General features: G+C 47.0%; 1 protein-coding gene and 1 long non-coding RNA gene across 12 annotated transcripts in view; one reads left to right on the forward strand and one right to left on the reverse strand.

Moving 5' to 3' along the window:
- LOC103006972 (uncharacterized) overlaps positions 1–7,013 on the forward strand; it is a 173,104-nt gene extending 166,091 nt beyond the window's left edge. For 2 of the 4 annotated variants that reach the window (XR_009006111.1, XR_009006113.1), the window contains 2 exons: positions 80–2,807; positions 4,108–7,013. This is a non-coding gene — a long non-coding RNA (uncharacterized LOC103006972). The remainder of the gene's footprint in view (positions 1–79; positions 2,808–4,107) is intronic. The other 2 variants (XR_009006114.1, XR_009006112.1) reach the window with 2 other exon arrangements.
- The window catches only part of ZFHX3 (zinc finger homeobox 3), a 314,781-nt gene that overhangs the window by 4,660 nt on the left and 283,271 nt on the right, over positions 1–26,850 (reverse strand). For 7 of the 8 annotated variants that reach the window (XM_057534462.1, XM_057534461.1, XM_057534466.1 and 4 more), the window contains 4 exons: positions 17,900–18,033; positions 17,548–17,748; positions 7,840–7,939; positions 1,161–6,569 (listed from right to left, as the gene is read on the reverse strand). In XM_057534462.1, coding sequence (XP_057390445.1) covers positions 1,161–6,569; positions 7,840–7,939; positions 17,548–17,748; positions 17,900–18,033 — 5,844 coding nt within the window. Of the gene's footprint in view, positions 1–1,160; positions 6,570–7,839; positions 7,940–17,547; positions 17,749–17,899; positions 18,034–26,850 lie in introns of those variants that run through there. The other variant, XM_057534465.1, reaches the window with a different exon arrangement.

Genomic DNA, 26,850 nt, shown 5'->3' on the forward strand with positions numbered 1-26,850 from the left:
GCACTCTGAGGGGCTCTCCTTTGGTGAATGTGTACTGGTCAACACAGGCTGTGGAGGGACCCGCTAACTTGTGCCTCAGTCTCACAGGATCCTGGAGGTGAAAGTCCAATTTAGGGAAGACAGCTGGATTCAAAGACGACGGGTGAGGGCAGAGGAGGAGGAACAAGAGAGGTACACAGGAAGAACCGCAGCACTCCCTACGAAGTGGAAAAATAACTACCAAGTATGTGACTCTGAATTAGAAAGGGAAACGGGCAGAAGAAAACGAAGGCATGTTACCATTAACATTTTTGTCTGTCTAGAGGACTATAACATGTCATAATTCAGAACCACAGTGCCCAATACGAGCTCCTGGTCAGTGCATTCCAGTACAAAGGCAGTCTAATTAGAAACCAGGGACTTCCCTGACAGTCCAGGGGTTAAGACTCCGTGTTTCCACTGCAGGGGGCACAGGTTCGATCCCTGGCCGGAGGACTGAAATCCCACATGCCGCGTGGTGCAGCCCAAAATCAACCAACCAACAAACAAAAAGCACTAACGTAACACTCTATTTCTGACTGGAAGAGAACCCCAGGGGTAAGGCTCTACCGTATGAGAGCGTCTTCCTGGTAGCATCTCTCCTGCCAGAGCACGTCTCTGAAAAAGGAGGTGGGACTACGGAGGAAGGCAAAGAGTTGACTTAAATTCTCTTGAACCAATTTCCAGAAGGCACAATCCAGGATTAGCTAGACATTCAAATGTTTTATATTTTCAACAGACATCGAGATGGGATCTGCATTTCCACAAGGACTGAATGGAAGGGTCTATAATGGAAACTGCTGTCTTGAAAATACCCCAGGATCTAGTATGCCAGAACCCTGAAGTTCATGCCTATAACACACACCCTGGTGGTGTTACTGAACACTAGGCACGAGAATGGTTTCAGGAGCCTGTTCCAACCACAAGGTCCCCATCCTTGAACTGGCAAGTCAAAGAGTCACGTACACCATAGCTCTAGGGAGACTCAGTGGAAGGGACCTGAGGTTTTACTGCTGTTAGAGAACTAGGAAAGGGAAGCTTCCTATCAGGCCAACACTCGGAGGTTTTGTGTGGTAGCCATAGAACAAGCGCTAATTGGGCAGCTATTTAATACTGGGAGAGTCACCAAGAGCAGAACCCACCTGTGTTGGATGGAGTAAAGCCGGGCAAGGAGGGGCTGTTGAGGCCGGGGAGCAACACGGGCGGAATGCCCTGGATGGCCGGATATGCTGTCGGAAGGTTGAGAGCCTGAAGAGGGGCGTTGTCAAACATCCCTTGCTGCTGCGCTGCCAGTCCGAGGACCTCATTGGCCTTTTTGATCCGGTCCAACTCTTGTTGAGCCATCAGCTGACGTACAGTGGCTGGGTCAAAGTATTCTTTCTCCTTGTCCAACTGGCTTCCAATGGTGTCTTTAACTTTGGAGATATGCTGTTGGGAAAAGATATGGTCACGTACAGACAGCCGAGCGCTGTACTTGATGCCACACAAAGTGCACTCTGTTTTGGGTCCCTCGTAACTTGTTTGGTTTATACCAAAATGCTTGGCCATGCTTAACTTGGACTTCTTTTCTTTTGCCCGGGCATTCTGGAACCAGACCTGAACCACTCTCTTTGGCAGTCCAATGTCATTGCCCAGGACTTCACACTCTAGCATGGTGGGTGTCCTGTAGTCATTAAAGCATGACTTGAGGACCTTCAGCTGCAGATTGGTCATCTGGGTGCGAAAACGTTTCTGCCCGGGCCTATCCCCACTGTCTCCAGATTTGCCTGCTGACCCACTTGCACCAGGGCTTGGGGAGCAGGGGTCTGCAAGGCTCGAGGTTTCACTGTAGTCCACCGTACCTTCATTGTCATATTCCTTGCTGTAAAAGCTCGGGGCTGGGCTGACCAGACCGGATGACAACCGATCTTCATACTCAGACATTGCCATCATGGCCGCTTTGGTCAACCCTTCACTGGGCGCGGAAGAGGATTTGGTTTCAGTTGCTATTCCCGTCGCACTGTCGTTATCCGCATTGCCCTCGTCTCCAGTAGTGGTATCTGTGATCGCTGTGTTGACTGAGGAACAGTCGTCGTTGTCCAGCTTAGTTTGGTCAAAGTTTAGATTAACTGAGGACATGGAAGGGCTTTCAAAGTCTTCAATCCCTTCCACCTTGATGGAAGAAGGGCTAAGAAGAGTTCTAGGAGACAACTCCATGGTTTTGCTCACAGGTGAGAGGGGAACACCTTGGCCATCACTACTGCTTGGGGGTAGGTGGGAAAAGCTAGTTCCATCAAAAATATCTCCTTTCATTTGGAGTCCCCCATCGCAGTCTAAGAGCATCGCAGACAGAGTTAGGTTGTAGCCAGCTCTCTTGGCTTCATGCCAATGACGGGACCGGATATGAGCCTCCAGGGCAGTCTTGGCTTTGAAGAGCGCTCTGCAAAAAGGGCATCTCCTGTGGGCCTGGGCTGGGCCCACAGCCCTGAACTGTCCTTTCCGTTCCCGGGCTCGGGTGTTCTGAAACCAGACTTGTACCACGCGTTTCTTCAAACCCACCTCATGCGCAATGTGATCCAACATCTTTCGAGTTGGATTGGAGTCCAAGAGATACTTTTGGTAGAGAATTTCTAGCTGTTCTGGTGTAATAGTTGTCCTCAAGCGCTTGTCTCTCTGAGGTTCTTCTCCTCCCGTCCCACTGTCATTCTCTCCAGGGCTGGCACTGGCCTTTTCCTCCAGCTTCCTCTTCAGAGTGTTCATCGTGGAGGTGGGAGTTGAAGGGGAAGTGGCCGAGCTTGCCGGAATCTGAGGTATGGCCCCAGAGAGCAGCTGGCTTGCCAGCAGTGGGTTACTAGGGTCAAACAGCATGAAAGGCATATCCAGGGACCTGTCCAGAAACTGGGGGTGGAGGAACTGGTTCTGCGCGCTCAGGAAGTGAAGCTGCTGGTGCTCCTGCCAGTGCTCGAACGACGGAAACGCCAGCTTGCACTGCTCGCACTGGTAGGGGATTAGCTGAGGAGGTAGGCTGGCCAGCTGCTGAGGAGTTGACGTGTGGAGGGGCTTCAGGGGCAGGTGGGAGAGCTGGGAGGGACTGGGGCTCGACTGGGGTAAGGGGCACTGAGGGGGCGGCGCTTGCGGAGGAGGCTGGGGCAACGGAGCAGGGGACGTCAGCTGCGGGAGCTTTTGCTGGGCTGCATTTGTCTTCTGCTCGGGCTGCTCTTGCAGCTGCAGCTCTGCCTTTGGTTGTCCTTGCTTTTCTTGGGTCTGGTTTGGCTGGGCACTGGGAGGTTCAGCCTGCTTTGGTTTCTCATCACTCGCCTCTGGTTTTGAACTGAAGGCGGCCAGTTCATCAGCCTCTGATGTAAGCTGCAAGAAAGCAGCGGAAGCTGTATTGGCCGTTGGTGCTGGGGTGCTGTAAGCCTGGGAGGGCATCGGGGTGCTGCACGAGGAGCTGGTGGGCGTCAGGATTTCCATGGCGTCCATGGAATCCTCGTTTTGGCTGTCATCCTGCCCCTCCTCATCCTCATCCTTGTAACACAGCTTCTTCTGGTGCTTGATGAGATCAAAGATGCGCTGAAACACCAGGCTACATTTTTTGCACTGGTAGTTCAAGTTGCTCGTTCGAATATACCTATCATTTGTAAGTTCCCGCCGCTCTCCGTCTTTGCCCTCTCCCTGATTCTCGTAATTTTTCCTGGCCTTCTGTCGGGCGTTTTGAAACCAGACCACTATGACTCGGGTTGGAAGGTTCAGTAAATTAGAGAGTTGCTCAAATTCATCGTCCTTGGGGTAAGCATTGGCATCAAAGAAGTCCTGCAGGACCCTCAGCTGGTAGTCAGTAAATCTTGTTCTTGAAGACCTCTTGCTCCCCCAGTACTCCTGCTTCTGAGGTTCTGGCGAAGGGGGCCGCGAGTCGATCTTGAGCTCCTCCAGGCTGGTGATGGGAGGGTTGCTGAAGTTGTAAGGGGAGTCCTTGTTACGCTGCCGCTCTTTGAAGAGAGTGTTTCTGAACCAGTGCTTGATCACTTTCTGGGGCAACCCGGACTTGTCTGCCATCTCTTTGATCTGCTCCTCACTGGGGGAGTTGTTAATGTCAAAATATTGCCGCAGGACTCGGAGCTGGTCATCTGTGATCCTGGTGCGAGGCCTCTTATTCTGCTGCTGGAGCAGACTTGGATTGAGCTGATGCTGGTAGAGCTGGGCCAGGTCCGCAGGCAGAGGCTCCACAGGACCAAGCTGAGGGGGCAGCTGGGCCGGCAAGCTCTGCAGCGGCATCGTCTGCATCATCAGTGGTGAGAAGATGGGCAGCTCCATGGGCACGGAGAGCTGGGTGAGCGGCACGGATGGCTGGGCTGGCGCAATCGTGGGCGAGGTGATGGGTGGCGCTGACACGGGGATGGCTGGTGTGGAGGCCGGCTGGGGCGGCGCTGCCGGAAGCGGGGGTGGCGGCGGGGGCGGCGGCGGCGGCTCGGGGGTCTGAGGCCTCAAGGGGTACAGCTTGTCGTAGTGCTCTCGGTACTGTCTGGCAAACCTCTCCAGCTGTTTAAAGGGAAAGTAATTCTGGTGAACATGCTCTTGATGACTCTTTAAAATCAAGATGTTCGAGAACAACTTGCCACAGGAGTCGCACTCGAGCTTTTCCGGATTCTCCCCCTGCTCGGTTTTCCCGTTCTTCTTCTGTACCTTCTGCTTGTTCTCGTTGTACTGAATGACCAGCTCAAAGCCAAAGTTCTCCAGCAAGGCCTTGGTGGCGTTCCCTCTGGCGTCCGAGGCGATGCGTGGAGGGAGCATGGAAGGCTCACAACTACCCCCTGGGGCCAATTCTTTCTTCTCTTTGGCCTTCAAGGCATCTGGCAGTGATTCCTTTGGTCCCGAGTTGCCCTCTCCCCCCTCGGCACCGTCCCTCTCTCTCTGGCTTTCTTTTTCCTTTTCTTTGATGACCAATTTGTTTTTCTTCTCGATGTGCTGGCTGGGCTGTAGGAGGGCAGAGTGACTCTGGGGCAGAGAGAGCTGGCTCTGCTGCTGCTGCTGCTGCAGGACCTGCTGATGGCCCTGCTGCGGGACCTGCACCTGCGCCTTCAGCTCTTCCAGCAAGCCTGGGCCCGCCCCCGTCAGCGCCAGCGCCCCGCCCGTCACCGGCAGGCTCACCTCGGGGCTGAGCTGGAACTCGGCGCTGGGGATGTAGAAGGGGAAGAGGAGATGCTGCTGCTGCTGCAGCTGCAGCAGGGTCTCCGTGGCCATGGGGAAGTGAGGAAGGAGGGTGGGGCTAAACAGCTGGGACTGGATCAGGGCCGCCTGCTGCTGCAGCTCCTGCTGCAGGTGAGCTTGAACTTGGGCCTGGGCCTGGGCCAGGGTCTGTGCTTGCTGCTGCTGCTGCTGCCTGGATGTGATCATATCTGCCAGCTTCTTCCGATTGGCTTCCTTGGGCTCTGAAGGGGAAGCGGTGTTGGCACCGCTGGGATTCCCCAGGGGTGGCATTCCTCCGCTTTCAGTGGGCACTTGGCTCAGTAAGCTGGCGCTTGGAGCAATGCCAGCACTGCTTGGGTTGGTGGTGGTAAAGGTGTTACTGGTGCTCACAGGACTTGGGGTGGAGGAGCTCAGGGAGACGCTGCTGCTGTTCGCGGTGCCATTGCTGCTGCCACTTGCAGCCTCCAGCTTGGCTGCCCGGGCCTTGGTTTGATGCAACACAGACCTCATATGGATCTCCAGCGTGGAGCTCTGGCTATAGGCCACGTTACAAGTGTTACACTTGAAAGGTTTGTTGTCAGGGCTGCTGGTGGGTTCTGGCTGACCAGCTGCCGATTCCTGAAGGGCTCTCTTCAACTTATGCAGGTGGGAGACAGAATTGTAGTGCACTAGCAGGATGTTCTTCTGAGTGAAAGATTCCTTGCAGACGGTACACTTGTAAGGGCGAGAAGGGTCTAGAAATTTTTCCATGGTGAAGTTGGGGCCTTTTCTGAAAGGTAGAGCTCTCTTTGGCTCTGAGCCTGAGTCTTCTTGTACCGACCCGGAGTCACTGCCCGTCGGGCTCTGTTTATCCTCCAAGTCACTCTCTTCTTCCTTGTCTTCCTCAACGATTATAGTATGGTCCTCGGCCAGGGTGGGGTCTCCCATTGCCAGGAGGTCTCCATTGGCCAGAAGGCCACCATAAAGCTGTTGGATGTCGGCCTCACTCAACTCCAGGTGGCTCGTCTCGAGGTGTTTTTTCAGAGCCTGGAAAGTTCGGAAACTGCGCTGACAGAGACAGCACATGGTGGCAGCTCTGATCACGTGGTACTGAGAGTGGAGCTGCAGCTTTTCCACGGTCTTAAAAGCCAGGCTGCACTGGTTGCAGCGGTACTTGTACACGTGGCGATCCGACACGGGCAGCTGAGGCCTCTTGGCGTGGACCTCATTGAAGTGCGCCTGGAGAGTGGCGGAAGTTTTGAAAACCTGGTTGCACCCCTTCTTCCAGCACAGGAAGCCTGAATCTTCTCTCACAGAGCCTGGGTCAGCAGGAGAGGGTTTCACATCGCCACTGTGTTCTGTGCCGGCAGAGGGCACGATGTTCTTTCCCAGATCATCTGAGGTTTCTGGAAAAAAAAAAAAGCCCAATGATAAAGAAGGCTTAGAGCTGTCTACCCAGCAAGGCCTCATGAACACAGAGTCTCATGATGAGGGAAATACCCAACCAACCTGCAGACACACACTCTCCACAGAGCCCCACACCGCTGAGAGCACGTGTTATATAAGCAGGTGCACAGGAATAGAGAGGAAGAAAAGGAAATACAAAAAGCCTCAAATCTAGTAGGCCTATACCATAGCACAAATCTGTCTTTTAAACAATATTCATTTCAACTTCTCGAGAACTGGCTTGAAGGGATACCCCCTTTACATGGATCTGAATTATAGAATATGTGAATTAATGCTGTCCTAAGCTGTGGGGAATTTGCAAGAACCGCTATCCACTGTAGTATAAGAAATTTGGGGACATGTATATATTTTTAGGCATTAAATAATTTCTTGTTATTACGTGACTTTTGACTGTCCTCTCTATTCAATAAGCAAAGAACATTCAAGTGGCCAATTATGAAAACACATTAAAACTTTTTTCTACAGTGAGATCATCACACCCATAAATATTCTGACCCTTTTTTGGGTCAGCTGTACACTGCCTAATATGGAAAAATCACAAGGGAGACACGGTGGGGCAGCAGTGTGGTGTAACTCTTCCCAACTTAAACCTTAGCTGCTGACAAGGTGTCAAAGATGTAGGAGAGACTCATAAGCAGAGGTCTAAGGCCCCGCCCAGCTAGGACCCACCGTGGGGCACCAGCAGCATCTATGCCTACAACAGTGTTCTTTCCAAATGCACCTCTCCGCTGCCCCCCATAAGGCACTCCTGGAAGTCTCAGAGAAGAGCTCTGTGCACAGATAGATAGCACCTAGAAAGACAACTAATCCAGTGCCCTGAGATCACCCATGTGCTCCACAGGTCCCTAATAATTAAGTCCTCAGAGAGGGAGTATTTGATGGCTTAGGGTGGTAAGTCATGGGTCTACTGGCTGACTCTCTGGTTAGTCACTTCCTGGCTGTATAGTCTAAGGGGACACGTGTCCACCAAAACCCCACTGGTTCTCACCTGGTTTTTTCTCACTTCAAACCATACGAAGTCTGTACACAAATACATGCCAAGAACCCGAGTATCAAGTAGCTGACAACGGTGCCCCTCATCCCTTGCAAAGTTACGTTCAGCTTTTAGGAGTATCGTAAAGAATTCTTGGCACTCTTGCTCCATGAAAATTTTGGCCCCAGGTTTCATTTTGTTTACTCTTCTCAGGGGTCAAGAATAATGACACTAACCAGGCTTTCCTGCCTCCTCCAAACTGGAGTTCCCGTCCCGATCTGGAACAGCCGCTGGGAGGAACAGGCTGCTGGGCATCGCCATCTCGGGGGTAGTCACCTGAAGAGCAAGCGGTAGAGAAGCGAGGCGAGTCAAAGGGCGAGGAAAGAGACACAAAATAGGGAAATGTGTTAAAATTATTTAATAAGCAAAATTAGCCTTCACCAGTGTAAAGCTGGAGGTGTCACTTTTCATAGCTCACTGAAGATTCATGTTTATTAGACAAAGCTCACATCCGTCAAAAGCGTTTCTACGGTTACATTCTGGACATAATTAGCAGTGCACACTTGAAGAATAATCTTATTATTAATATTTTTCCTTTATGCAGAATTTTGACTTTGATCACTGACAATGTTTTGTCATGGGCTGTGAAACTTCTTGTGCAACCAATTAGGTAGATAAGTTGAAAGGCCCACCTTAAGCTGCTGAAAACATAATAAGGGCCCTAATTAAATCATACCTAGTAAAGTACACTGTAATCTTGAAGCAGGGAGCATTGTAGTACTGTTTTCAGAATGTATTCAGGCAAGAAGAGGAGAGGAATAAGAGCGAAAGGAAAGGGTGAGAAGAAGAGAAGGGAACAAAGGGAAGGCTAAGGACACGCAGACACACTGGCAGATTCTCCAGGAAACAACATTTTGTAACCCTTTACAAGCTGAGATCAAGTGCAGATGAGCATTTCTTATGACTCACTTCAGTCAGGATTTCTCCTGGGGTCTTTGCCTGAGGTACACAGCATCAGAGGGGACTTCTGGCCAGTGTTCCAGCCACAGAGGGTGCCCCGCACCCTACATTCTACAACAGGGCAGCACCACCTTGGCCACGGCTGTTGTTTCCCAATACAGCGACTCCAGAATTAGCCTGGGTCAAAAGAGCTACAATTTAAGGTCAGATCTTTCGGCATTTATTTCTCCAGGCTTTCCTGCCATCTGGCCACAAGCTTGTCCAAACAAGTTATCATTTGCCCTCCATTAACGTGATAGGAGGCCCTCAATATCCAACGTAAGGCTAAAAGGTTCTTCATTTAAGAAGAAGCAATATCCCTTTGCCTACTATAGGATGGGAAGGTAGTTGGCGATGATATTCCCAAATGAATTAGAAATCGTTCCCTGTTTGATGACAGCCTGAGAAGTAAACTGACCCTGAGGTTACAGGAACAGAAACTTACAGTCACCACTAACCTTTCTACATGGCGCCCAGCCCCACCTGGAGGCATTACTTTCCCATCAAACACAACTATTGAGATAGTATCTTCACTTGCTGTTACAAAGACTGGAACACCTAGATTACTGTTCAAAATTTAAAATATTTAAAATAAATGACTATTAATTTTTAATGGTTTGAGGATCCTGGCCTTGCTCAAAATCACTGCTGACATGTTCACTAGAATCATCCGTGGTAGGTTCCACTCCTAGAGGAAACTCAGAAAGCTGTCCCCATAAATCCAAAAAGGTAACTCCTCAATACATTTCAGGGTATTAGGATAATCTCAGCAACCTGGATGCCCGTAGGTGCAAAAATTAAGCAACAGGCACTACGGAGAAGGGCTCTGAGAAACGCTGCGTTTACGAAGAGCAGGTGCATGGCAGGTGAATGTGACACAGAATCCCTGCTCTCACAGACATCTGCACCCTCACACAAAGCTCGCCAGCAGCTGCTTACGGCTAGCTGTGGATGAATCGTTAGGAATGGAGCGGAGATTGCCAAACTCATTCCATCTATTTTCTTTTTAATAGAAAGCATTTCTGACCAGTGTGGTTGGGGAGTCCAGCGGGAATCCAAGAAGTGAAAGGTCACCGATTAATTTACAGTCCTCGACCGAGGGGGAGCACGAGGTTGGGGGCAAGAGGGGGAGAAAGGGAAAGGAAAAAAGACTCCCCCCACACCTCCTTTCTCGGCTGTAGCTGCGGGATCAGTCCTTTCCTGGGATCTTTAGGAATTATGAAAAATGAATCATGAGAAGTGGAAAAAAAAAAAAGCCCTACAGAGTAAAAAAGAATAAAATTATCTAACACCTCAGCTGCACATCATTATAGAAAACTGTGGGCTTTTTATACACATTACAGTAAGGCAGACATCCCCTCTAACAGACTCAGTACGACGGATCAGTAATTGTTTTCATACACTTTAATTAGAAAAACTCAGATGGCTATGAATAATAATGGAAAAGAGAGACTTTTGCACTTGAAAGGTTGAAGTCAATCAAGTGTGAATGACGGCAAAAAAGAAAGAAAAAAAAAGACACCAATTCATCAGCCCTCTGTTGTCTCGCCGCGACTTTAATCATAATTCCTGATTGGGATTCAAGAAGGCAGTAAGCAGCGGTTCTTTGTCTGCCTTCACCTTCCATCAATTAACTCTCCCCAAAATATAATCATCAACCTCACATGCTCCTCTGCATCTTAATCTGGGCCTCCAAACCTGTAAGTCTTGCCTCATACGTGTTTACATAATTACTTCTATCTACCTGCATCTTCTCATCTATAGTGTACCCAACCTCTCCCTGAAAACAAACAAAAAAGGTTTGGTATATAAAATCTTAATGGGCAAGAAATTCCCAAAAGGCAAAGAAGAAGACCCCTAAAGAGAATCCTAAGGATCTAGAAATTCTGGTGGGGTCTGTCTGCGCATGGGTCTGAACAGAGAGGTTGCGATGGAAGCCTCTTGGCTGTGCAGGACGCTGGAGGGCCCCACGTCAGCTCTCGGACGCTAATGTTCCCGTGTCTGTGTCCACTCCTCCCTCTCCTACCAGCTTCTCAAGCTCATCACTCAAAGTTACCACGCTTTTTTGTAAAGAGCTAAAAATACGGTCCTGCCAATGGCTCACTGAGGAATTCTGCTCACGGAAGAAAATGAGAGTTGGCCAAAGGCTGAGTTCCTTCAATACTTGCCTTGGCACTCCTTGTTTCCCACTCATATCTGGCTGCCACACAGTGTGGAAGGTTGAGTCTATCCCAGCCAGCCTCTGATGGACGGCTGAAAGTCCGTGGGAAAGGCAGTCGCTCAACAGTGCTGGGCAGAGAGAGTTCTGTAAAGACCTTCCCTTTCACTAGGAGCGTCAGAGCATGCCAGTGTGTAAGAGGACAAAACCTGGCCACAGCGTCATAACCAAGCCACCCCAAACGTGCCCAAACCACAGAGACCCTCGGAGGACTAGATGCTGCCAGCAGCTCCCCTGCACAGACAGCGTACGCGGCATTACACATTCACTCTCTCTGCCCCAGCCCTCCCATCCACAGACTCAAAAGCCAAACAAAAAGTTTTAGGTTTGGCCAGACAATAGTACACAATCAGTCTAAACACCTATACTTCCTACACTGACATCCATGTAGATTGATTCTTCCAATAATCTTACACCCATAAACACTGAGTATGTTAAGTTACATTCCCCCATACTCTACTCATTAATGTATAGAGGGGACCTCAGACTATTAAAACAGACTTTTAACCAAAAGTCAAAGTTTTTCTGGTAAGAAAATTCAATTGCTTAGCGCCATTACTTCCTCAGAATGTGAGCCTCTCAAGATCGGTGGCCGTGACCACGCAAAGCAGCTCCGTGGTGATGATCTGGATACCACATGTGCTCCTCTCAGCCCTCTGAGCCAAGTCAAGCATGCAGAGTTGACGGGAACGTAGGAAGAAAATATCATCTGAACAGGCGCAGTACCTTCCTAACAAGTAAACAAGTCTCACATATAACTAGAGAAATGTGAAGTTCTGCTCTGATGCTGAAAATCTTCAAGTTCAAGCAATTCTCACATATGACGATAGAAACAGAAGAGCTCCACACTGGTACTAAGAATCTTCACGCTTAAGCCATTCCAAAACAACTTAGTTGATGAGAAGGAAGGGCCTCAAATGACTCTGCTCATCCATTCATTTGACCATCACTCACTAAACTTTGTACAAGGTCCCCGTGCTGCACGCTTGTGAGACAGAGCAAGACCGGGTCCCAGTGTCCAAGAAGCTCACATCCAGAATAACTACCCTTCTAGAGATCATAAACTCGTTAGAAAATCTGATGAAAGTTGCAAGCTCCTAGAGAAAATACTTTTAAAACAAACTACTGTAGATAATTTCAGGAAATCACAGGCTCCCTCGAGGGAAATTCCTGGATTCAAGTTAATTGCCCTTGAACTACTAGGAAAGGTGACGTGGGTTTGTAAATACCTAGTTCCTACCTCCTGTTCAGTTCACCATTATTTTGGATTATGACTTAACGCCTTTCAAGTTTCTATGAGGTGAGTGGGCCTGAAAGCCCCAAGGACACACCTTATAAAACCCAGAGTCTTAGATGTGGGTCTGGTCCCCACTGTGACATCTGGGAGGGGCCACGGATGTTGACTCTTTTTCGACAGAAGAAGCTGGAATTATAAGGAGCCCTCCCCACTCCTTGCTTTCTCTGGGTCATGGATATGAAATGGCCAAATACCACAACTTGAGCAGCCAAGGGGTATATACACTTCGCTAAATTCTTAACGGGACTGTTCATGCAAATTCACCTCTCAAGGCCACCCTGTCTGAGGTTAGATCAATGCAACCAATAAGTTCCACATGCTGGAAAGCAAAGGTATTTTCTTAGAGCAAGTACTGAACTTGGTTTCTCTGAGACCCTCATCCCCACAGCCTTGGCACTGCTCGCCTGAGTAGAGCTTCTTTCTGAAAGGCTCTCTATTCCAAGTGAAAGTATACATTTGCCAAAACCTAGACTCCCAAGGAGACTCAAATCCTTCATATTTCAGTAAAAAAAAAATAGAATGAAGAACCTCAGATGGAGGGAAAGAAAGAGGGAAAGCCTCAGCCACAGGCCTTCCTGGCACAGACCTGGCCAGTCTCTGCACCTTGTGAATGAGGCACTGGTCCTGCTCAAAAACCTGAAGCATGGAGTTAAAAGCCAACCGCTTCCAGAACTGAGCATTCTAGCTAGTGGGGGATCCAAAGTCGACGGCGCCAGTGAGGGTCTGGCTGCTCAATTCCTCCCCTGACCTCGATGGCTGCCAGCTGGTCTCTGCACATCTGCAGCCAGCAAGCCCAGCAACTCATGGCAGCAGAGAGAGCTGCAGAGGTTTCTCCCTCCTTTCCTTTACTACCTTCCAAATGTGCCAGGCTGGGCGCTGGACCACGGAGTCTAGAGGGCTGTTTCTCTCTTTGTCTTGTCTCCCTTCTAAAATGTCTTCTATGTCATTGTCTATCTTTTTTTGTTTTTTTTAAACCTAAAACCCAAGAGGAAGAATTGTAGGGCCATATTAACAATTCATATGGGCCAGAAACAAATGCAGCCCTGAACCAGATTTTAAAATCTAAGAATGAGAAAGACTGAAAAAGGAGGTAGGTGGGAGAAGAGGAAACATATGAACAGTTCACACACACATACACACACAGTGAGTGAGAGAGAAAAAAGAGCTGAGAAGGGGACTGAATTGGAGAGAAAAGCTTCATTAGACTCGGAGAGGCAAGCAGCGGCAGTATACCAAGGTCACTTTTAATTTAGACCATCTAATTGGCAAACAGGCTCCAAATGGCTATCATCTCACAGGGCCTGGAATTAATGAAGCCCGATTATTTTCATTACCTTCCTCTGAGATGGAGACAAAGATGGAGAGCTGGTACCCAAGTGGGTGCCATAGCCTCAGGGCCGCTGGCCACCCGAGAGCCCCCAGTGCAGGGGGCCAAGCAGCCAGCCTGATCTGGAGACTCGGACGCACAGGCACACGACGAGCAGAGACAGATGCTGACCGAAAACATCACAGGAGACAGACAGCTGGGGCGGGCTGCGGGTGGAGGGGACCTGCAGGCAGTGCAGGTCCAGGAGCAGCCAAGGGGAATCCGTGCATGTACAAAACGTACAGAATAAGGACGGACTACCAGAGGGCGTGAAGACGAAGGGCTAGAGAAAAAGGTGTTCCTGGGCTGCTCCAGAGCCAACCCCCGTTTCTCTGCCATGAGGTCATACTTTGTTAAGTGATTGGGGAACAAAGACAGTTCCCCCATATTAATGCTCCGGGATCCCAGTGGTGTGTCCTGCCACTCACAAGGGCAGTGATCAATCAGAATAATTTAAGGCTACTGATATTCATCGCAGGTGGTCTCTCCCATTCTCACTTAGGGGCCAGAAACCTGTCCCCTATGCCCTCAACCCTCCTCCCCTAAAACCGTGAAAAAAAGGAGGGCACAAGCAGCAGCTCCCGTATCCCCACCACCAATTTGGAATCTCGGACTTCTCTGTAAATAGGTGAGAATTCTATGGGACTGACACTGGGGGGCGGGTCGCTCAGTTGGGTCTGGAGGGGCACCTGTCTCACCGCCTTAAGCTTTATAGATTTCCGTCTTTCATATGACGTGTGTAAAGACACCCTTTGGAGCTCTGTTTCCAATAGGCCAAGCAGAATGAAGTGGTATGGGTGCAGTTTCCATAGCGGAGGGCCAGAGCTGCAATTGTTCCCAGTGGAGAATATTTTTCAAGCCCCTTCATCGGTAAAAAGAAGGGGGCCCATGGAAGACACAGATATGAGATGCAGAGCATAAGCAAGCAGCTGTTACCATAGCAACAGACATATTAGACACTGCAGGTTCCTGAAAGCTGTCTGATAAGGTATTATTAAATGAAGCCTCCTCAAAACACTCTCCATTTACAACTGAACGGAAAGACATTGTATAGAAAGTAATCTATTTCCATTTATCAGGGTGGAATTTACTTTTAGAGAGACTGAAACCCAATTCAAGCCAGATCCTGGGACCTTGGACCCAGACAGCAAAAAGTATTTACCAGAATTTATAGCTTCAGATACCTTGGACATACCCCATGTCTGCCAGGAGTTCTGTTTGGTGGATTTTGCTGGGCTTTCCTAGTTTGCAGCCAAAGGCAGTGAACTCAGTCAAACAATCTGGCAAGGAAGAAGATTCATTCCTCTCACTGCCATTCATCCTAGCCACTCAAGGATAAAGCAGACATAACTTTCTCCTCTTGGAGGATGAATGACTGAACACTGACCATTCCTTAATGATATGGTTTAGGAAATGGAGCTCTGATTTGAGGGGCATTTCTCAGAGTTTCCTGCTCTAGTTGGCCAGGAACAAACAGATATATCGTCAGAAAGCCTAACCAATACTTTCCCTTGGCCAATTTTCTAATGATATTGCTGTAAAATATCCTCCAGGGGCATGATTCTAACCACAGGTTCATTATAAACACTTAGTTGTAAAACAATTGCAAATTTCATATTAACACCAAACTTTTCAGAGGAAGGACAATGGCAACTATTTAATTTGTCAGGGTAGAGACCAAGATCAGCAGTCCAGTCCTCAAATAGGATGCTGGGTTCACCGCCAAGGTATGGCCACAAACTCCCCTCTAACCCTGGTTGCTCATCTTTTCCTGCTGATTCTGCTAAAGGATCGAGATGGAATTGCTTCATTTAGCTCAATGCAAACCATCCTCATGACTTGAGAAACCAATTCAATACTGACAGCCATGCAGTAACTACATCTTCTCACGCAAAGATAGGGTACCAAATCATCCTTATATATGCCTCTAAATCAAGTATAAAACCCTTGTGATTACATTTCCCACAACTTTCAACTTTATTTCTGAATCCATTAACTTTCTCTTGTTGCTGGCAAATGAACTTCCTATAGTCAGCACATTTCCCACAATTTGCACGTTTTTTCAGAAATATTTAGAAAACATCTCCATTGTCTGCTATGGGCAAATGAGGTAGGTACACAGGGGTTCCTGTACAAGGTGCCAAGCACAGCCCCTTTAGGGAGCGTGTTTCTCCTACATAATTATGTTCTTAGGGAGTCTTCTCAAATAGGGTTTATTAACCTGTTTCCATGGATGGATTTTAGGGTATCCTTATGCTCTCTGGCATTGTACACACAATTTTGTACATGGAGAATATTTGAAAGAGTTAATAGTAGTTGTCAAACTTTAGTGTGCACAGAATACCCAGTAAGGCTACTGAATCGTTTTCACCAGAGTCTCCAAAAAAAAAAGGTTGAGAATCACTGCTTGAGTGGGTAACACCCAAAAATATCTTAGGGATTGGTACCCAAGCAGACACAGCAGTACCATCCTCCTCTCAAAGACTCTGCTGATTAATGAAGATTCATAATGACCACCAGACTTGCTACTTTGAATGTACCATACTGTTGCTGTTATAGAAGTAGGACAAACAATGGATATTTGAAATATAATTTATATAGTAGTCCCTAGGGATGTATAAATGAAACTTACTGTCTAATGTAAACCAATCATACAGATTACTACAGGCTCACATTTCCTAGACCAGACTGATATTAAACAGGAAAAATAATCACCAGAGCAGAAGAACGACGTATTGACAATGCCACCCTCCCCACATCTCTTCCTGTTTCTTCAGGCTCCCATGGTTCCCGGCCATCTGTGGGAAGTATGATGAGGCCTGAGGAAAATCCCCCTTGTTATTTCCAAGGCTGGAGAGAATTCCAGGGAAACTTGTAACAGAAGCCCACCCATCCACAAAAGGAAGTTTCCACTTACAGAGAACCTTTCAACAATGTTCACCAGTCTGTCTATTTGAAAATACCCATGGGAAAAAAAAAAAAAAAGAAAATACCCATGGAAAGTGAATTTATACTTGAAATGAAACTCATGCTAGGTCACCTTAGAGCTTGCCATTGGCTGCTAAGGTTCTCTTGATGCATCATCAAATATATGTTCCTCACAACTAAACATCACTTACAATGTTATTAATTTTGCATAACCAAGTGGAATGGGAAATGCCTAGAGGTTATACGTCTGTGACCTGCATGGGAATCTTCACACGAAAAGGCAATCAAATTAACTTATTACTCCACTGTTGAAGGAAGTTAGAGGTGAGAATTTTTCTCTTTGGTGGTTTTTCCTCTAGTGATCAGGAAAGGGCTTTCCAGCAGCCCAAGCGTACACAGAATGCAGGATATTGGTATCGCCTGTAGAAGTTTGAAAAGTTTTCACATTGCATTAGATTTATACTAATCTTTTGGGCCATGTTTACAGTGGCCACTTAGAGCCATGCCCCGCAGGTGTAGCAACATCATGTTCAAAATGCAAAGCCCTTGTTCATGACTCGCCACGTGCTACCCAACTGAGCATCTTCCTGCGTTGAGAATGAAAGCATCCACTTGAGAAACTCCCACGTCACAGGGCTACACTCTGCGAGTTGGAGAATGTGGCTCACATCTCAACTTTGCCACTTGCAGGGGCATCAAGTCAGTTAACCTCTCTGAGCCTCAGTTTCCTCAGCCGTTAATGTAAACGTGTCAAACTTTTTAAATAAAACAGGGTGGTTGTGAGGATGAAATGAGACATAATGAATTTAAGAGCAACCTAGAAGATGACCTGCTCGGTAAAGGTTTGGAGAATCTGAATAACAACTTCTTCATGTAAATGGTTAGCTACTCTAGGCCTCTGTGTCCTGAGGGGAGAGAGGAATGATAAGGGATGTTGAGAAATGCATATGTATTCAGCCCTTCGGGCCGCAGTCAGGCCAAGTCTAAGGTGAACAAAGGTCACAGGACTATCTTTGACATTTCCAACTCTGCACTGGCTCTTGCATCCAGCAACACAGTGTCCTGCCCATGTTGCTGCATCACCTGGGACCGCTGGGGAAAGAAAAGCCCCAAGGTCCTGCTCCCAGCTGCCTTACCGTCATGATGAGCTTCTCCACGCAGTCGGGCGCCACGCTGTGGAGGTGGGTGAGGTGCAACTGGAGGTGGATCTTGTTGTTGAGCATGTCCTGGCACAGGGGGCAGCGGAGCATGGGCTGCACCGAGTGCTGCGTCATGGCGTGCACCCGCAGCCGGTTGACATCGGCGTTGCTGTACTTGCAGTAGGGACACTGGTACATCTGTGGGGAACACACAGCCACCCCTCCGGCTGAATCTTCTGTTCCCACCGCAACTGTGTCCGCCCCAAGCCCGCCCACCCGAGACTCCACTCCCCCCTTCCCCCAGTTATCTGGAACACTCCCCCACCAGCACAGCCGCTTCTGGCCTCACCTGCTCCGCTTTGGTCTCCTCTGATGTTTTTGGTCGCTTTGCAGAGAGAGGAGACTCTGAGCTACCTGGGAAGGAGATGCGTTTGGAGGTTGCAGGAGAATCTGTCAGCTCCTTCTCTGCTTGGCTTGATGATGCTGGAAGAAAAAGCAGAAGATGTAATACAGCAGCCAGACCAGGCCAGCTCCCAGAGGGTTTGCGTTGGGTGAAAATCAACATTCATTTATAGCACAGGATTTTCTTGAAATACCAAAATTAAAGTAGGATGAGCATCCGGACTGATTTATCAGGCATGCTAGAAAAGAAGCAAGTGTTTCTTTTTGTCCCCCATGAATTTCTGTCACTACACAACTTTAACAACTGAACACTAAGAAAAAAAGGTACAGAAATGGACTAAAAGGCTCTGAGTTGGATTAAGCTACATACAGTCTATTCTGACCTCCCCCAATCAAGGCACAATCTGCTGGCTTATGAGGGTGGGTGGGAAAGTCTCACCAATTGCTCTGCCAACCACGAGTCAACCCAAGTACCAGACACACTCTGCTTTCATGGATGTAATAAACGATGTGCTTCCAACTTTATTGTCACAGCTCTTGAAATCACAGCACAGCACAGCACAGCACAGGAGACATGATAAATGGGACGGACCCGAGAAAGGTTTACACGGATATCTGCATACAAATACGTGCAAAAAAAATCAAGTCTGGGTTCAGCAACTTGCTTCTGGGGAAGAAGTAACTGAAGAGTGGAACTAGATAGGGCATGACTCCAACTTCTCATCGAGCCAGTGCTCCAGACATAAGAGTTTATTCAGAGTGGGTGGTTCAGAGGGAGAGTGTCCTCTCTGCTTGCCAGAAACATGCCCTCTGCACCCCACTCCACCAAAACACCAAAACACCAATGAGGAAGGAGAGTCACATGAGACTGAAGCAGCAAACAGTGAGCATGGAAGTGTTGGCGGAAGGAGTTCTCTGAAGCATGGAAAGGGATCTGGAAGATTTTGATGAGAAAACAGCTGGGCTAAAAGGGTTTAACAAGGAAAAATAAGCAGGGCTCCTCCAGTATAAACACAAATCTCCAAATGGTCCAGATGTGGTCATTCAAAAACCTGGTCAATATCTTAAGGCTGGCTCTCTCACTTGTTTTGGACGGGAACTCCATTTTTCAGAATTTTGCTACAAGTGGTAAGAAGAAAAATCCTGAAAATGGTAGTGAGACAATACATACCCACTACCCTCCCTACCTCACTGAAAAAGCATTTGACTCAGCACTGAGGTCACTGGTTTAGAAAGCCTCATTTTTACTCTTTGGTCAAACTGCTTTCTGTCTCATCCAGCCTAGTTATCTAGCATGTGTTTCCAGCTTTGAAATCTGTTCTGACGTGGATACCCAAGATGCTGTCATTACAGATGTGTGCTTTAATAAACAGTTGTAAAAAATCAATTTTATTCATTAAAATCATAAGGCCACACAATAATTTTGGGAAAAAAAAATGCGAGATGCAGGAAATATTCCAGGAAGTTGATGCTCTTCCCAGAATGCACATCTTCTGATCTTTAACCCCAGTATCTTGGTAACCTGGTCTACATAAGTTTGTAGAACATCTATTATTTAAAAAGTACAAGGACAAGCATATTACACACGGACCCCTCCTCCTCCCAACACACATTCATAACAGTACTTTAATCTGTCTCGAATCGACTTCAAACCCATTTTCTTCTTAATGGGAGTTATTCATTTTCACTTGAGAGGTAATACATGACGGCTGGATATTTAATGTGATGGACTGGCTGCCGATTAACTAGGTGCTGTAACATTCTAGTCTGGTTCCCCCATGGCCCACTTCCCGTCTCCCAGCCCCCGGCAGACCTGATCCCGCGAAACCTCGCATCGCAGGTTTTAGACCTCGGAGTGTGATGGGCCCCTGCCTGAACACTCCCACAATAGGAGTCTTTAATTAATGTTTTGGGGACGTAAGAGCTTCCTGCCCCCAGAAGGTTCCTTATTCTCCATCATTTTTCATTTCTGCTTACTGGTTGTCTTCTATATGTTAGCTCTTCTATAGCTTTTCACAGGCATTCTAAAGATGGGGCGGGTGGAGACATTAGATGATACTTCAGATGCTTATTTGTTAGAGCCATCCTCCACCTTCCCCATTTCCACCTCCAATCTGTAGGATTAGGTTAGGTTCGGGGCTTACAGTTAGGAAAGAGCCGCTCTCCGCTCCTCCTTCCCCTAGGGGCAAGCCAAGATACAGATTCTATTCTAAACACCCATCCCCGTCTTTTTGTTAGTCTGCCTGACCTGAAACAACACTTGCTTTTACAGGACCATGACACTACCTTGTCAACGCCCTCAACCTGCCTGCTACACCGCCCCCCCTTCAGAATGATTTTCAGCCGTGCAGCTGCTCAGCAGTGTGGATGAACGAGCGCGGAGGCTGAGACCACCCGACTCATCCCGCTCCCTGCAAAGCAAACCCGGTGTAACCCAGTGCAGCATCAGCGTCCTCACAGGACCGGAGTCCACCCTCGTCCTTCAGTGCTGAACGCGTGATCAATGGTGACGAGGTTGCAGAGGTGAGAATTCTCGTTTCAGAAGCCACTATTCTTTCCCCCTGCATGGAGAGGGGGACTTCTATTACCTTTTTTTTTTTTTTCATACTCTCAAATTGCTCTGTAATTCTAAAGCTTCCTTTGTGAGCTCAAGCTAAGGAGCTGTTCTGAAGTGTTTTGAAAAGTAAAATCAGCACTTGCTCACTCATTCCTCTTTCTCTGGAGTAACACAGCAGCTCTGCTATGATATGAAATACTGCATCCACTGGTGTAAAACCTTCCGGGGCTCATCTCCCTTCCATCTGGGGCAATCTGCATCTTTATTAGATCAGATCTGTCTAGAAGTGGACATTAGCCACCTGCAGCTCGCCAGGCTTCTTCTCTAAAGATAAGGCCGTGCCTTTCCTATATCGGAGTCTGTTAACACCCAGTTACAATCCCATTGTGCTTCCCTGGGTGATGTGAGGACTGCTCCAAAGAGTTTAGGTTAACGAGGCTGACAGGCCCCTCCTCGCTTGACCCCAGACATTAAAACGTCAATCCCTATCAAAACATGGTACCAGAGATTTTATAAAATGTCTATAGATGGGTAAACAGTCGCACAAGTTCTCCATCAGCAGGCTGGAAGAGGGTTTACTACCGACAACGACGGTCTAAGGTTTTCTCAAGCTTCTTCTCTCTGAACAACTTCAAAAGGGCCAGAGTCCCAAAATCAATTTCTACTTTAGTTCTGTCACTAGCATACATTGTAGGCATAAGTAAATGAGGTTGTACGAATACCAAGAGGGAAAGTACTGTGGTTTTCTTTTTTGAAGACTTTTCGAAACTCTAACTTAAATTCCAAGAGTGATGTCACAGTCTAGAAACATTATTACCTTTTAAAATTAATTACTGATCACTTTAAAGCCATTATGACATCACAGTAGTGAAACACAAATAGATGCGCTCCAGGGACAAGCCATAGTTTAAACAGTGCCTGGAACCACTGGATTATACTGGTAACAACTTCAAGGGTAACTACCTGTAGTGGCTTTTACAGTAATGACAAAACGAACTGGAAACAATCTAGATATTTTACAACAGGGCACGGTTAAGTAAACAATGGTACAGCCACTCTATTGAGTATTAGATGACATTACATATGATAGCAATGTGGAAAAATCCTTGAGAATGTTAATCAGAAAAAAAATAAGATAACGTATGCGTTATAACATGATACAGCTTTGTAAAAAATAGGTATTAGAAAAAAAGACTGGAAGAAAATGACTGCTGTATTTAGGTGATGGCATCACGGACCATCTCCCCATTTTCTAAGTTTGTCATGTAGTTATATTACTTTTAATATTATAATTAAAAAGTTTAGCATTTAAATTCAACTGTCCATGAAAAGGTTGATATTTGGATCCATACTGTTCAAAACATCAGGTAGTTTTTTTACTTTGCTGGTTAAAGCAATCTTTCCTCATTTTGGCAGCTATGTCATATGAAAATATGTGTTAAATCGCAATGAATCTTCCACAGGCAACATGCTGGGCTCCTGGCACTTCAAAGGGTTTAAAAACGTGGCAAGGAATCATGCGAGTGCCATCGATTACACACCCTATAAAGCGAGGCAGGAGGGATACTGGGACAGTATCGGGGAATGCAGGGTCAAACCCCAAGCACAGCCTGACAGGATGTTAGCTGCGGACTCCTCGCCACGCAAACTTTCTAAGGAGTGGACAAACACTTGCTCAACTTGTTAGAAGTTAAGGTTGCCCCACTGAACTCGCTGGTGAGGCAGGAAAAGGACTGGCATGTCCTGGTTATGGAGTACAGAAAATTCCAAGTCAACTTTCTGGGCCAAAAGCCACCATTCCACCTTAAACTGTGATGGGCTGGTCACTATATCTGACGAAGGCAAGTACTGAGAGGCAGACCTGATTCATGACTCTCCATTTCATTCTCTTAGGTTCCTCTACATTCCAAGCAAAAGAATTTCATTTCAAAGGGAAAGACACAGTCGTCAGTGCGTGGCTTCCTCAGGAAAAACAAAAATCATTTCTGTGACGTCAACTTCCAGATATCCTTTGTTTTTAACATATTTGCTTTGGGGTATTTAACCTCTAAAAATAATTGCTTAAAAATTTACCCCTCTTGTCATATTAATTAGAGGGAGTAGGGAAGAGAAGAGAGCCAATATGAATTCATGCAAGTTTTGTTTACAGTTTTCAAGAGTGGTTTTATTATGTTCTAAGCATATAGAACAATTAAAACAAGCCTAGTAAGGTTTCAGGTAAGAGGTGACTAACTGTAAAAAATAGGTTAAGGGGGCTTCCCTGGTGGCGCAGTGGTTAAGAATCTGCCTGCCAGTGCAGGGGACACAGGTTCAATCCCTGGTCCAGGAAGATCCCACATGCCACAGATCAACTAAGCCCATGCGCCACAACTACTGAGCCTGCGCTCTACAGCCTGCGAGCCACAACTACTGAGCCCGCGTGCTGCAACTACTGAAGCCCGTGCGCCTAGAGCCCGTGCTCCGCAACAAGAGAAGCCACCGTAATGAGAAGCCCGCGCACCACAACGAAGAGTAGCCCCTGCTCGCCGCAATTAGAGAAAGCCCGTGTGCAGCAACAGAGACCCAACACAGCCAAATATAAATAATTAAAAAGTAAATTAAAAAAGAGAAGAAGAGGTAAGAAGAGTATAATTTAGGGGGCTTATCAAGTGGTCAAGTATGGTAGAAACACAGTCTCTTTAACTTCACCTGATAAAACCACTTTTCCTAGAACAAATTCTCACCCAATCCTAATCCTCACTAATAAACTAAAATCTGAGTCACTGAAATTTTGGTGACAGAAAACTTGAGAGCTGTACTTGCAATACCATGTACTGCCAGCAGACTTAATGCCAACACGTGCCTCATTTCTCACCTAGTGATGCGGTCGTACAACTCTGAAGCAAGGGAAGGCGGGGAGTTGCTGCCTCCTGAAAAAGAAACCTGAAGAAAAATTGGAAATGAAGTAGAAATGGAACCTTAAGGTACACAGTTTTTGGCTTTCCCTAATCATTTGCCAAGACATCAACTTGCCCTCCATGGCAATCAAAAGTACTGGAAGTTTCAGTTCCATGAGCAAAACTGACCTTCTCATCACTCAGCACACCACTGGTGCTGTTGGCATGGTGGACATTCTCTGCCACAGGCCCACCTTTGGCCAGAGTCCTCCCGTGGGGACATCCTGGGCATGCGCTGAGCTGCCCACGTTACTGGGAAGTTTCTTCTGCGTTTCTTCTCTTCATGGCATAGTGGCTCTCGGAAGTGGTGTTCACCAAGATGCTGACCCCCTTCCTTCTGGGGACCCCACGGTGAGCCCACTGAAGCCCTGGGATGCTGCCTGACATGTCATCCTTGTGGAGAGGCCAAAGGCAGCCTCCAGCCCCACTTCTCAACCATCAGACTCTGAGCTGAAGTACCACTGACAGCCCCTCCATCTAAACTTCCATCTCCCAAACCAGCAACATAATGGAGGAGCCAATTAAATGATTATTAATTCATGCTACTTTCCGTAAGCCAGAGGTTCTCATCGCCTTGTGTTCCGTAAACCAGCTTGCCACCTGCCCCAGAAATTTACAGCAATCTTTTATCTCCATTGACTAAGGAGAAAAAAAAACATTCACACAGCTCCATACTCAGTACTTGAGTTGGGACAACGACCCCAGCACGATAGTCACAGAAGCTTCACCAGATCGGAAAATGGTCATTCAGCTCATAATGAAAATGAAATGAAAGGGGTAGTGAGCCCTCTCCATAGCCCCTTCCCCTCAGCTTCTCAGAGGCCCCTCACTCCCCTCTAGAAAGCAGAAATGCACAGTTTCCAGAGGGTCAATCTGTGCTCTGGACTTGTGATCCTCATACTGTCACTGAATGTGGAGCTGCTCTTGGCATCTGCTTGCAATTCCCTCCCCAGAGGAGAGGCTAGGATTTCGTACTCGCATCTCCTGCAGAGCTACTGCACTTGAGAAGTGACCAGAGAGCTGGCTAAATTCTCTCCCTCCCTAACACAGAGAGCAACAGTTCCTTTAAAGGGTCTGCTCGGCTGCCAACTTGGTTGCTAAACATGCACGGCTCTGCCTCCCACCAAGCACTTAAAGATGATTCAAAGAGGAATCGGGGAGTCTGTGCACGGCGAAGGCACACCCAGCGGGGTCTCTACACCCTTCCACGCCCAGAGTCCAGCCCCGTGAGGGTAAGAACCTTCTATTTAAAACACAGTCCTGGTTTCAGTTAAGTGCAGGCTAGACTGCTCCTGCCTGTCTCTTGAAAGCATTTTAGAGAAGTACTCAAAAAGGAGAAGAACATGCCTAGGTAGGGAGAGCGAGACACACAGGCCTCATCCACTTACCAGACATGTCTTCCTGTTTCCATGAAGGATTTCAAAGAAAACTTGAGTTATACTACAGATGGGTATTACTGCTACTCGGGGAATGGCTCATTATTTTTCTCCTCCAACTCGAAGATGAACCAGATAGGTCAGCACTTTGAAAAACCAGAAGCTCTTCGGTGTTGTTTCTGTTGTTGTTATTAGTTTGCTTTTTATTTGGAAATATAGATTCACAGGAAGTTGCAAGAATAGTACAGAGAGGTCCGTTTCCCCTTCACCCAGGTGTTTCTTTTTAACCAGGGTTTAGATAAAGAGTGCTGGGTTTCTCAGATGGAGAGATATACCATGTTCTTGGATTGGAAGGATCAACATTGTGAAAATGACTATACTACCCAAAGCAATCTACAGATTCAATGCAATCCCTATCAAACTACCAATGGCATTTTTCGCAGAACTAGAACAAAAAATTTCACAATTTGTATGGAAACACAAAAGACCCCGAATAGCCAAAGCTATCTTGAGAAAGAAAAACGGAGCTGGAGGAATCAGGCTCCTGGACTTCAGACCATACTACAAAGCTACAGTCATCAAGACAGTATGGCACTGGCACAAAAACAGAAATACAGATCAATGGAACAGGATAGAAAGCCCAGAGATAAACCCATGCACATATGGTCACCTTATTTTTGATAAAGGAGGCAAGAATATACAATGGAGAAAAGACAGCCTCTTCAATAAGTGATGCTGGGAAAACTGGACAGCTACATGTAAAAGAATGAAATTAGAACACTCCCTAACACCATACACAAAAAAACCCTCAAAATGGATTAAAGACCTAAATGTAAGGCCAAGACACTACAAAACTCTTAGAGGAAAACATAGGCAGAACACTCTATGACATAAATCACAGCAAGATCTTTTTTGACCCACCTCCTAGAGAAATGGAAATGAAAACAAAAATAAACAAATGGAACCTAATGAAACTTAAAAGCTTTTGCACAGCAAAGGAAAACATAAACAAGACAAAAAGACAACCCTCAGAATGGGAGAAAATATTTGCAAACGAAGCAACAGACAAAGGATTAATCTCCAAAATATACAAGCAGCTCATGCAGCTCAATATCAAAAAAACAAACAGCCCAATCCAAAAATGGACAGAAGACCTAAATGGACATTTCTCCAAAGAAGATATACAGACTTCCAACAAACACATGAAAGCATGCACAACATCACTATTAGAGAAATGCAAATCAAAACTACAATGAGGTATCACCTCACACCAGTCAGAATGGCCATCATCAAAAAATCTACAAACAATAAATGCTGGAGAGGGTGTGGAGAAAAGGGAACCCTCTTGCACTGTCGGTGGGAATGTAAATTGATACAGCCACTATGGAGAACAGTATGGAGGCTCCTTAAAAAACTAAAAATAGAACTACCATATGACCCAGCAATCCCACTACTGGGCATATACCTTGAGAAAACCATAATTCAAAACGAGTCATGCACCACAATGTTCACTGCAGCTCTATTTACAATAGCCAGGACGTAGAAGCAACCTAAGCGTCCATCGACAGATGAATGGATAAAGAAGATGTGGCACATATATACAATGGAATATTACTCACCCATGAAAAGAAACGAAACTGAGTTATCTGTAGTGAGGTGCATGGACCCAGACTCTGTCATACAGAGTGAAGTAAGTCACAAAGAGAAAAACAAATACCGTATGCTAACACATATATATGGAATCTAACAACAACAAAAAAATGGTTATGAAGAACCTAGGGGCAGGACAGGAATAGAGACGCAGATGTAGAGAATGGACTTGAGGACACGGGGAGGGGGAAGGGTAAGCTGGGACCGAAGTGAAAGAGCAGCATGGACATATATACACTACCAAATGTAAAGTAGATAGCTAGTGGGAAGAAGCCACATAGCACAGGGAGATCAGTTTGGTGCTTTGTGACCATCTAGAGGGGTGGGATAGGGAGGATGGGAGGGAGATGCAAGAGGGAGGATATATGTATATGTATAG

Source organism: Balaenoptera acutorostrata, chromosome 19 (genome assembly GCF_949987535.1).
Source record: "Balaenoptera acutorostrata chromosome 19, mBalAcu1.1, whole genome shotgun sequence".
In the NCBI taxonomy this organism is placed as follows: Eukaryota; Metazoa; Chordata; class Mammalia; order Artiodactyla; family Balaenopteridae; genus Balaenoptera; species Balaenoptera acutorostrata.